Source organism: Symphalangus syndactylus, chromosome 18 (assembly GCF_028878055.3).
Source record: "Symphalangus syndactylus isolate Jambi chromosome 18, NHGRI_mSymSyn1-v2.1_pri, whole genome shotgun sequence".
NCBI classification, from domain to species: Eukaryota; Metazoa; Chordata; class Mammalia; order Primates; family Hylobatidae; genus Symphalangus; species Symphalangus syndactylus.
In genome coordinates this window covers 34,902,051-34,915,117 of record NC_072440.2, presented here as the reverse complement: position 1 = coordinate 34,915,117, position 13,067 = coordinate 34,902,051, and the positions used below count along the sequence as shown (strand labels likewise).

Below are 13,067 nucleotides of genomic sequence, written 5' to 3'. Positions count from 1 at the left end.
ACGAGAAGTGTTGTCTTTACTCCTGCATGTGGACAATGTTGCATCGAAACACTGATGTTGGTACTTTTCAGGATGTACTTGAAAAAGTCAAGTGGAGATTTCTCTACCTACCAGCATTCTGGTCCTATTTTATGCTTTAACCCAACTCATGCAGCCGATTTCTGGGGTCTTAGGTTTTTAAACGGACATTTTTGAGTTTGATATATTATTTGCTTAACTTGGAGGTCATTCATTCTCCATTTCTTCTACAATCATTAGTTGAACGCCTGCGAGGCACTGGACACTGTACTACGCGCCGGAGATACAAAGATGGATGGGTAAGGTAGTTGTTTTCCCGGAAAAGCTTATAGTTTAGTTTGTGAGACACACAGGTAAACAAAAGCCTGTATGTCTGATAAGCGGGCTTGTGGAGAAGAGACCAGGTTGCTATGGCGGTACCGAGTAGTGAACAACTGGGAAAGTTAGGAAAAGCCTCATGGAAAAGGTATCTTTTGAGCTGGTTTTAAACCCTGAGATGACTGTCAGTCAGAGAAAGTGGGAAATGGGGACTATTACCACATTAGAATGGGAAAAGGTTTCTCTGATTGATTTGATGGCTAATGTATGCCAATTCCCATCCAAGATGTTTGTATGCTGTACAAGGCAGAAGAGTCAGTTGTGGAATGAGTGTCACCTGAATTCTTAAATTGAGACCTAGCTTATATCACATATGAAATTTGATGAGTCAGCATATTGGAGAAAATGAGATTGGAAGTATATAGGTGAATTAAGATAAGCTAAATTTACATAACATACCATCCTGTTTGTTACATGATTGCATCATAATTTATACAGTCTTTTATTCATTGTCATTTGATAATGCAATGAGAGCAATTTAAAAGCGAAACCAAAAATGCTGTAATTCCCAGCAAAAATTTAATGGGTATTTTGGGCAGATCAATTCTTTCAATTCTTTGTTTGAACTTCTCCTGGGCATTGTAGATTAGTATGTCCATCCCACCCCTCACCTATCTTACTTAATATCAATGTGAAAACCCAAAATACCTACCTCCTTCTATTTCAAAATGTTTCTTGAGGGCAATATCACCCCCAGTTAATAAACACTGGTAGAGATTGAATAGATTTACCATCCTGCCAGACAGGTCCTTCACACTTGCTGTTCCTCTGTCTAATCAAGTGTTGACCTTAGCAAAGAGCCCTTTGTTATCTACTTTCTATGAAATAGCAAACTTCAATCATGCCTTGCATCCCAGCAGTCTCTGGCCCCCTTAACCTTTTTAGTTTTTTTCCATGGTATTTATTAATTATTTAGTATTACTGTATCCTTCCTCCTACCTTCCCCCTATAGAATGTAAGGAACATAAGGGCAGAGACAAGCATCTAGAACAGTACTTGATACATGATAGAAGGAGTTCAGATATGTATTGAATAAATGAATGGATGGATGAATTAATACTATATTTTTCTTAGTTTTTGAGAAGTATTAAGCATTGGTGAGTTTGAGGTTATACTGCTGCTGGTCAAGGACAGACTTAATTGCATTATTCTAAAGGAAGATTTGACATGGTCATATAGATGAAAAACTTTAACAAGGATACATTCCTGAATAGATTTTTCATTCAACAAATAATGATTGAGCAAATCAATTGCCAGGCTCTATGCTAGGTTTTAGGGAGACAATGGAAAGAAAACACAGCATTGTCTCAGTTGTCATGAGTTAGTCGAGTGAAGTATACATTGAGTGAATAATCATGCAAATAAATGTTTAATTACAAAATGTGATAAATACTGTCTTCTGAACAGAAATGGGCTGAATGATAACATAAGGGCCCAAGTTTTCATCCAAAAACAACTTGGGACTTTTTCCAGCATAAGGCTCATCAAAGATATTAAAGCTTCTAAGTTCTGTTAGGTTAAGAGTGGACAACAATTTGGTCTGTGAAGAATTTGAAGCAAATGTAATAAGTCTGTTCAATGAATGTTTATTGCCTTTACTATCTAATGGTACATTAGGTGCTGAAAGGGTACAGAGACATTCAGAGTAAATGGGACAAAATTCCTTCCTTCAAAGAACTTAGTATCAGCTTGGGAAGTAATTGATACTTGATACCAGTGCTTGGTCCCTGGTTGTCCATAAATGTTCTGTGTTTTGCTGTAACCCTAGCCCCTGAAGATGAGGCAAAGAAATGTAGTACTTGATAGAAAGTTTTTAAGCATAAGAGGTAATTCCCTGAAGATGAAATTTCCACATATTAACGATCACTTATTCTAAATTGTGTCTGGCTTCTTCACTTAGTGTAATGTTGCTTTCAAATGATAAGGGTCTGTCTTCCTGTTGTACACACTTAGTTTTTAAATGTCTTGAAAATCAAAATGGCTTTATATTTGCATATATATTTATAAGAAACATGATATTATCAAAGTATTAATTGGGAATTTTAAGAGAAAGAGCCAAGGAGGCCCACAAAGTAGTGATGGCCGAAGAGAATGTATGGCCAGAGGAGGAAGGAGCCATGTACCTTCTTTATTAATTCAGTAGCTTATTAGTGAAAAGATTAAGAAACCCTGGTGAGCAAGGTGGCCCGATTATATATGCATTCTTTTTACTAGGTGTAAGTTGCCTGTGGCCAAAAAACCACATAATAATGACTATCATTTTTTGAGCACTTATTATTTGTCATTTACTTTTCTAAGCAGTCTATGTGTTATAGCTCATATTGTCCTCACAGAAATCCTAAAAGATATTATTATCCCGTTTTTAGATTAGGAAATTAAGTGACAGAGATGTCAGATAGTGTGCGCAAGGTAACAAAGCTAGTAAGCGGAAGGGCCAGTATTTGAATTTGGGCATCCTGATTGCAGAGCCTGTGGAGGGAGGGATGATGTAATTAGTGTGTTCATTAGAGCAGTGGTTTCTAAACCAGTGAGTGCATACTTCAGTGGGTGTGCAAAACCATCCATGAGCTGTGGGGAGAAAATCTATATATATTTGTATTTTTGTCCTTTGTTTAAATGCATTATTTAATATGTATAAAAAGATGATGGCTGGGTGCAGTGGCTCATGCCTGTAATCTCAGCACTTTGGGAGACTATGGCAGATTGCCTGAGGTCAGGAGTTTGAGACCAATCTGGCCAACAGGGTGAAACCCTGTCTGTACTATAAAAATGCAAAAAAATTAGCCGGGCATGATGTTGTGCACCAGTAATCCCAGCTACTCAGGAGGCTAAAGCAGGGGAATTGCTTGAACCAGGGAAGTGGAGGTTGCAATGAACTGAGATCACGCCACTGCACTCCGGTCTGGGAGATAGAGTGAGACTCCGTCTCAAAAAAAAAAAAAATGTCCAGGCGCAGTGGTTCATGCCTGCAATCCCAGCACTTTGGGAGGCTGAGGCGGGCGGACCATGAGATCAGGAGTTCAAGACCAGCCTGGCCAACATGGTGAAACCCCGTCTCTACTAAAGATACAAAAAATTAGCCGGATGTGGCGGCGGGTGCCTGTAGTCCCAGCTACTTAGGAGGCTGAGGCAGGAGAATTGCTTGAACCCGGGAGGCAGAGGTTGCAGTGAGCCGAGATCGTCCGTTGCACTCCAGCCTGCGCAACAGGGCGAGACTCTGTCTCAAAAAAAAAAAAAAAAAAAAAAGGCACTTTTTTTGGCATTGTGATGTAATTTTTCATAATGACTAGCTAAATAGATTTATAGACCATAGTATTTAGATTAACTAAACCAGCCATCACAAATTTCTTATTGAAGATAATATTAATAATATAAACAAGCAAATCATAAGAACATGATAGAACTGATACCTCAGCATGGGAAGTCTGTCAAAAAAATCAGAAATTATTATGAAGACCATTGGAAATATGGATTTCTATTTATTATTTTTAATGGTAGACTTTGCCTTAAATATATATTGTGTCTTGAAATATTTACCAGTAAGAGTATAAAGTCATTGTGATTTTCAAGACATTTAAAAACTAGGTGTGTAGAACTGAAAGACCCCTATATAATTTGAAAGCAACATTATGCTAAGTAAAAGAAGCCAGACACAAAAGGCCACATATTGTATGATTCTGTTTATACGAAATGTTTAATAGGCAAATCTACACAGACAGAAAGTAGATTAGTGGCTGCCAGAGAATAACAGTAGGGGTAAATAGGGAGTGACTGCTAATGAGTACAGGGTTTCTTTTTGGGGTGGTGAAATGTGACTTAGTATCAATGATACTGACCTTCCATGAGAAACAGGCTCATGTTTTTGAACAGTTGTATTGCATACTCTTTACTTGAAAGAGCATTCTAAAAGATTGTGATGGTCACAAATTATTGACACTGATCTACTTTGGTATACTAGGGGAGAAAAAAGAAGTAATACTGGAGAAATTGGTTTCCAGCTATGCCACAATGTTCAAATTTAGAGCCTAACATTCTTTTTGGTTATTTGTGGTTATAAATAAGACAATTATAAACTGTTTCCTGTGGGCCCAGCAGGGAGGGGTTCTAGTTGTTGCAAAGTTTCTGGTTCTACCAAGGAGTATCTGCTGTTATGAGCTGGTGGAAAGGCTATCATGGGATTCTATTTACTATAGAAGGTGATTTTAAGACATAATATTTTAGTAAATCACAAACCAGAATTAGATTAAGAATGTTCCTTTGTAAATTAGGAATAGCATGATGTTAAATGAGCAGAGAGAGTAAAAGGCAATTAAAAAGGGTAATTATAAAATTGTCTTATAATGGCACAATTTAATGGGTTCATTATTCTTTAATTTCTTAATTTGCTACACAGTTTTATTGGAATTGATGCAATGGGAAACTCAATTATAACAAATTTGCATTATTGGGGTTTTGTCGTGTTTTCTTTTGGGACAGGGTCTTGCTCTGTCATCCAGGCTGGAATACAGTGGCATGATCATAGCTCACTATTACTTCAGATTCCCAGGCTCAAGTGATCCTCCCATCTCAGCCTCCCAAATAGCATGGAACACCACCATGCCTGGCTAATTAAAACAAATTTTCTTAGAGACAAGGTCTCTCTGTGTTGCTGAAGCTGTTCTTGAACTCTAGCCTCAAGTGAACTTCTCACTTTATTACTCTTTTCTAAATGAATGAAGTTTTTTTCTGTGATTAAAAAAGATATATGCTATTTTTTTCTTAAATCTCAAACTTTTTCTGAAATGGTATTTTGAAAGATCTAAATGTACAATGAGTTGTAGTGAATATTTGATATTTTGTTGACTATATCGACAAAAGCCAAACACAATTTTTAATATTTCTTTTAAAATTGAAAACTCACTGGTAATTGCTACAAGTCAAATAGTTATTCAACTGATTATTAAGCAAAATAATAATTTAATAAAATGTAATATTCTTTCTACAGGTTTTATTGAAAACTACAGCTGGAGATATTGACATAGAGTTGTGGTCCAAAGAAGCTCCTAAAGCTTGCAGAAATTTTATCCAACTTTGTTTGGAAGGTAAATTATAACTGTTGACTTTTATTCTACTGGAGAAATTCTTGTTAATTTAAAAATAAACTGCAGTGTCTTCTTCACAACATTGAAGACTAGTGTTAAATAGTGGTCATGAGTGACAGGTGTTGCTATGAGGATGTGGTATTGAGCTGGGTGTCAGGAAGTAGTGATAAGAGATAAAAACTACCCAAAATAAATTTGAATACTTTTAACAGAGCAATTTATCTCAACAAATAATACTGTGATCCTCTTTGGTTTTCTTTGCTATCTTACACTTCTTTCTTTCATTCTCTAAATTTGGGTATTCCCTAAGATTGCCTGTAGTTCTCTATTGTCATCACTCTCTAGTTGTTACTTCAATCCAAATGACTACCACATTTAGAACTTCAGTCATTTCTTCTCTTCCTAGTACTAATTTACATATCTAATTGCCTAGTGGACTTTTCAACTGGAGCCTTCCACTGTTAGCTATAACAAAACCAGTGTAAAACCAAATTTACCAATTTCTTCCCCAGTCTGCCTTTCACCTGTATGACTGTAATTGCCTCTTGCCTGCTCCCCTTCCTGTCTTTCATCTTTAATTTCTTTTCTCTCTCACTTGTTTATATGGTATTTGAATCCTCAGGTAGCTTGGCTTCCTAGCTATCCAACTTTCTATCTCGTTGCACTAACCACATGGTTTTAGTTCGACATTATTTCCTAAGCATTTCCTTTCCGTTTCCACTTTCATACATATCCTCATACTAGTTCACCTTTTTTTGGTATGCTTTTTCTTCTCTTTTTTACTGTTTAAGTCTATCCATTTTTAAATATCTGTTCAGAATTCTAGTTTCTCCACATAGCCTTCCAGCTAGCATCCAGTGATATTATTATCAATATCTCTAGTTTTTTTAGATTTGAGTCATAAAGTAATTATTTTTCTTTTTTTAAAATGCTGCAGAATTATACATCCACTTAAGTGTTTTTCCCTGCAGAGTATTCTCTTAGGGAAGTAAACCTTCCATTTTTAGAGCTTTTTGTTGGCTTCTAGAATACATTACATATGGTTTGGAATATCTCCAGTGGTGGCAAATCATTGTTCTTCTACGTTATATTTGATTTTTGGAGACAGTTTTATTCAAGGTATCAGAAAACAGTATTTTGGGTTAGAAGCAAGGTGTGAAAGAGAATCCCGTAGTATGTTATGATAAGATCTCTCTAAATAGTTAGACAAACATAATTATCAGGTGAAGATTTAAGAAATGAAAAATACCAAGATACCACCCTGTCTCCAAAAGAGAGAGGTGGGGAGGAGTGGAGCGAAAGAGAGAGAAAGAATGAAAGGACATCTGCAAAGACCATTGTTAATAATTGCTATGGCAGGCAGGAAGGAAATAGAGTCAGGTAGGTAGTTCAGTCAGAGAGGCCTCAAATATCTATTAACCAAGTTGAGAAACACAGGAGACATGGAAAAGTCAGACTTGTTTCTGGTAAGAAGTTTTGAGGATTCAAAAGCTCAAGTTTTACAGAAGGAGAGTAAAATTACAAAAACATTAGAAAGAATGAATGGTAAATTGCAATCCATGACCAGGTGAATGGAAGAAGTAGAAAACATCTGGATACAATGTGACAGTGAAGAAGAAATGAGGTTCTTAAGTTGGGTGATGATGAAACTCAATTATTACAACAAACAATTATTCCCCTATTTATAATAATGCAAGGACAAAGAAGAAAGAATATAAAAATAATTTTAAAAATAACCAGAACAATTATCTTAATCAAATTCACCAATCCTCTTAATTGTATAGAGATAGAATTATTATTGGAAAGGCTAACATGAAGCCTAAGAAGACTGATTTAAACAAGGATACTCCTAAATGAGTTAAGTCAAGGTTTCAAAAATATAATCCAGAAAACTCCACTTTAGTTCTTTGCTGCTATGATTTAGACGAGTCATAATGTTTCTAGATCTTGAAACACTCATATTAATTTTTTTAAAGCATGGTTTCCAGAATTTAAAAGCAAATGAATAAAAACATGAACAAGTAAGAGCGCAGTCTCAGATATGGCCCTTAACTAAAATGATGTTCATAGCCAAAGGATGGTTTGTAGCCTTTACAAAACCAAAAGATCTACATTATACAGACTTAATCTTAGATTTTTGGTCTTTGCAGCATAGTTAGGTGGACATTTAAAATGAGTGGAACTTTTAAAAACTTATCAATTAAAAAATAGGGCAAAAAAGATACAAAGGAATAAAAGAGAAGCTTATTAGCTTTGATAGTTTCATTAGTTCCTCCAGTGTGAGGAAGGAGTATAATTTTATGTTTGTTTTATAGACAAGTGGGGAGCAGAGGGAGAAGTGGATAAGAAAATCAAAATGTTTAATACATTGTGTAACTACTAATCTCTTCACCTTTGTTTCATATCATTCTTGTCTCATCATGGTCCATACTTCATTGCTTATCTTTTATTCTTTAATAATAGTTTACTAATTCTTTAGAGTGACAAATCTAAGCATAAATATGCTACAAGTTAAAAGAAATTTCTTTACAAAACTAAAATATTTGTTTAAAAAAATACCACAGAGGCTGGAGTAAATAGTGCAGACTGGTCGCAAGATGAGTGTTAGATAAAAAGTTATTAATGATAATATTTACATAGTTAAACACAAAACAGGATTCTAGAAGAAGAAACGTATAACTACTTTAAAGTGCAAGTATAAATTCCTCTATGAACTTGGGCAAGAAATATAATTAGTCAAAATATATGATAATGCCCATATATTATTGTAGCCAGAAATAGAAACCATGTGACAAATACTAGAATGACAGCAATCAAATAGGAACTTTGTTTCATATTTAAGATACATTTAGGTATCTTTTTTCAATAGTGGAGAACATTCAGGAGGATATTATGAACATGCATAATGAAAGAATAAAGCTTTTTCAAAATACTTGTGATGATGCATAAAAATTTAAGAAAATCAAATAAACATTGCAAGCAGCAAAATATATTATACAGTATTATAAACTATAAATACCAGTATAAATGCATAGTTTAATAGTAATTACTAATAAATTACAAAGAAGTAGAAATAGTAGATATGGAAGATTTATGGACATTGGAAGTTCCAGCTATGTTAGAATACAAAGTTATAGTGTAGACAGTATAGAAAATTTTTACTCATTTATATATAGTATAATAATTTCATGCATTCAACAGGAATATAACTAAGAAAATCATAAAGAAAATCTTAAAATACAAAGCCAGCATCACTGAAATACTTAATGGAAAATAGGAAAAAGAAAGAAAATGGTGAAATTCTAAAATTTGAAAACACAAGTAATAAAGACCTCTTTCATGTCCTTTTTCCATCACAGGTAACATATATCTGGGTCTTATGGATCTGGCTTCATAAGTAGTTCTTGAATCTGTGTATCTCAAGATAAGCCATAGTTATGTAGTGACTCTCAGGAAAGTAGTTGCTTGCTTGCATTCTCTCACTGGCTGTCTGTCATATGCACTTGCGCTCTCTCTTGCTTTCTCTCTCTCTCTCTCACTCCCCCTCTCTCTCCAGTCATGTCTCTTTCTAATATATTCACCCTGGGTAAGTGACATTTTGAAAATGCAAATCTGATCATGTGCACAGTGCTCAAAAAGTATTGGTTGACTGCTTATTATGGGTCTAGAGGAATATTCATTATATGTTATATACTGGGGTATATTTTATATTCAAATTTGAATATGACTTTCTAGCATTTGAGTGAAGATATTAGTTTGACCTCACATTTGTGTTGAACTTGAAAATGTGTAGTTTGCTTTCACATTATTTAATCTTCAGATTGACACTGTGCCTTAATTTATGTTATTAGATTTATGAGAAAATGGAGTTTAAGATTGTATAGCTAGCAAAAGGCAAGACTCAAACTCCTGATAGCCACATACAGTGTTAGTGTAACTGATGAAATGGTTACCTAGGAATATAGGAGAGATACCTTAAGACCTTTTGGTTTTTATAGTGTCTATTTGTAACCAGAGGGAACTTGTCTGCACTAGGGAGCTCTTGTAAATACAGCCCAACTGCCCTGCACTGGGAGAAGGGACTAAGCAAAAATCAGCTGGTCTTCCTTTCTACTTCTTATGTACTGTGTACTGAATACAGTTGTTGGAATACAGATTATAGTTTTTAAAATAGGCATTGTATATCCAGTTATACTTTGCAAATATAAACAATTATGAGGGTGTCTCCAAGCCACTAAAATAGGAACTTTATAAATTATGTCAGTAATTGTATCAGTAAAATGCCTGGCCCATAGTAGGTACTTGATAAATATTTTTCATTGAGTTATATTCAGGTTGTATTCAGTTGCAGGTAATAGAAGACCCAACTCAAAATGATTTAAATAATAAAGACATTTATCATCCTGTATGTCAAGATCTGGTGAAATCGTTAGGGAAGCTCAGTGAAATCTTTAGGGAACTGTGCTCTTTCCATCTTTCTGCTTTGTAACCCTCAGCATGTGATTGAATCATGACTGCCTAACTCGATAATTGGCTCAACCACAACCTGCTTTGTTGCTATTTGCTTTTTGTTTGTTTTTACAACAACAAAAATAATAGCTTTTGTTTATTCAGTACTTCATGCTACATATGTTTTCCACTTGTGCTTACCTAATGTAAGTACAGAACTAATTTCAGTGATGTAAAATTTCTTTCCTTCCACCTAAAGCATTTTTTGAAAAAACTGTGGTGAAGTTTATATAAAATAGAACTAACCATTTTAAAGTGTACAGTTCAGCGTCATTTAGTATATTCACTATATTGTGCAGCCTGCACCTCTGTGTAGTTGCAAAACACTTTATTACCCCAAAAGAAAACTCTGTATCCATTAACCCAGTCATTCTCTATTCTCCACTTGATATGGTTTGGCTCTGTGTCCCCACCCAAATCTCACCTTGAATTGTAAACCCCATAATCCCCACATGTCTAGGGCAGGACCAGGTGGAAGTGATTGTATCATAGGGGCATTTTCTCCCTTACTGTTCTTGTGATAATGAGTGAGTCTCATGAGATCTCATGGTTTTATAAGCATCTGGCATTTCCCCTGCTTGCGCTCACTCCGTCCTGCTGCCTGAAGAAAGTGCCTGCTTCTCCTTTGCCGTTGCCATGATTGTAAGTTTCCTGAGGCCTCCCCAGCAATGTGAGACTGTCAATTAAATCTCTTTCCTTTATAAATTATCCAATCTCGGGTATTTCTTCATAGCAGTGTGAGAATGGACTAATATACCTCTCCTCCACCCACAGCCCCCAGCAACCACCAATCTATTTTCCATCTCTGCAGATTTACCTGTTCTAGATATTTCTTATAAATGGAGTCAGACTATGTGACTTTGTGTTTAGGTTCTTTCACTTAGCATGTTTTTGAAGTTCATCCATTTTGTAGCATGTATGAGTATTTCATTCCTTTTTGTGACAGTCATATTCTATCATATGTATATATCACATTTTATTTATCCATTCATCCATTGATAGACATCTGAATTGTTTACACCTGTTAGCTCTTGTGAATAGTGCTGCTATGAACATTTGTGTGTGAGTATTTGAGTACTTGTTTTCAACTCTTTTGGATATATATACAAATATATATTTTGGATATATATATAAACAATCGATTCTTTTGGATATATATAGAAACCATATATATAAATATGATGTTTTGTAAAAGCAAATCTGATCATGTGCACAGTGATATATATATTATATATAGTTTATATATCAAACAATATATATCAAAATTACTTATAACTTATAATTACTTATATATTATATATTGTTTATTTGAACTATACATATTTACATTTAGAAATTATATATTAATATATAAACATATATATTACTTGCATACACACACGTGCACACACACACGTGCACACACACACACACACACACCCCTGGAATCATAATTGCTGGCTTACATGCTAATTCTGTATTTAACTTTTTACACTATTTTATATTCCCAACAGCAATGTAAAAGGGTTCCAGTTTCATCACATCCTTACCAACACTTATTCTTTTAAGGTTTTTGATGTTAGCTATTCTAGTGGGTGTGAAATAGTGTCTGATCATGGTTTCGATTTGCGTTTCTCTAATGACTAATAATATTGAGCATCTTTTCTTATGCATGTTGGTCGTTATTGCTACTTCTTAATGTAAATTCTCTTATTCAGGCAAACTCTAATTCCTGCTCTGCACTCAATTTTTCGCTTATGCTTTGCCTCACTGAGATGCCATGCTTCTGCCATTCCCAAGTTAACTTCCTTTTCTTCTATGAAGTACCCTAATGATTTTAGGTTCCAGATAATATATAGTATAGGAGGTCATATACAATCTCTCCTGTATATTTATGAGTTCTAAATTATATACTCCAATTGTATATTTTTGAATTACATATAAATATGAATAATTTATTTCAATCATTTAGCAAACTGAGCTAATTGGACTCAAGTATGTATTGTGTTATTTGTTTTATTTATTCAAAGTTTCTTGAGGAGGGTATATTGATGGTTCTAGACATATAAATAAGTAATTTTGATATATTATGAGTTTGTATGTTAATAAATTAATTTCCTGTGAGGAAAAGAGGAAGCAGTAGGAAATAAGGTATTCATCTTTGCCAGGGTTTCTCAGTCTCCACACAGTTGACATTTTGGGCTGGTAATTCTCTGTTGTGGGAACTGTCTTTTGCAGTATAGGATGTTTAGCAGTATCCCTGCCCCCTACTCGCTGGATGCCAGTAGTATCCCCCATTTGTGATAACCAAAAATATTTTCAGAAGTTGACAAATGTCCCCTGGGGCACAATATTGCTTCTCCTCCCTATCAGAACTCTCTAATTTCTATTTTGAAGACCAATCCAGAGTTTGAGAGAATCCTAGAAATAAAAACAAAAAGTCAACAATGATGGTTTCTGTAGAAATGTGTGCTGTTTTGAGAAGTAACTATTTTATAAGAAGGAGGATACAAAAGGTTTTGGCTTGGGAGCGTATTTAACATTCTGGAAAATAAATCTTTTGACTCCAGCTGTATTAATTTTGGTAACTGTAGATATGATGAATTTTAGACATTGATAAATTATTTTTAATTTTTTTCAGCTTATTATGACAATACCATTTTTCATAGAGTTGTGCCTGGTTTTATAGTCCAAGGCGGAGATCCTACTGGCACAGGGAGTGGTGGAGAGTCTATCTATGGAGCGCCATTCAAAGTAAGACTGAATTATTATTTTTATTATTATTTTTTTGTTATTATTATTTCCAAGTCAGTTTGGATTGCTTAATCGAAAATGATTGTATTCCACAAGAGGAAAAAATGTTTCACATTAGTATATAAACATCAGGCTGGGCGCAGTAGCTCATGCCTGTAATCCCAGCACTTTGGGAAGCCGAGGTGAGTGGATCACTTGAGGTCAGGAGTTTGAGACCAGCCTGGCCAACATGGTGAAACCCCGTCTCTACTAAAATTACAAAAATTAGCCAGGCATGATGGTACATGCCTGTAATCTCAGCTACTCAGGAAGCTGAGGCAGGAGAATTGCCTGAACCTGGGAGGTGGA

At 34.9% G+C, this 13,067-nt stretch overlaps 1 protein-coding gene across 2 annotated transcripts in view; it reads left to right on the top strand.

Annotated features, from left to right (window-relative positions):
- CWC27 (CWC27 spliceosome associated cyclophilin) overlaps positions 1-13,067 on the top strand; it is a 259,577-nt gene that overhangs the window by 566 nt on the left and 245,944 nt on the right. For both annotated transcript variants that reach the window (XM_055252161.2, XM_055252160.2), the window contains exons 2-3: positions 5,381-5,477; positions 12,607-12,719. In XM_055252161.2, the coding sequence (XP_055108136.1) occupies positions 5,381-5,477; positions 12,607-12,719 (210 nt within the window). The remainder of the gene's footprint in view (positions 1-5,380; positions 5,478-12,606; positions 12,720-13,067) is intronic.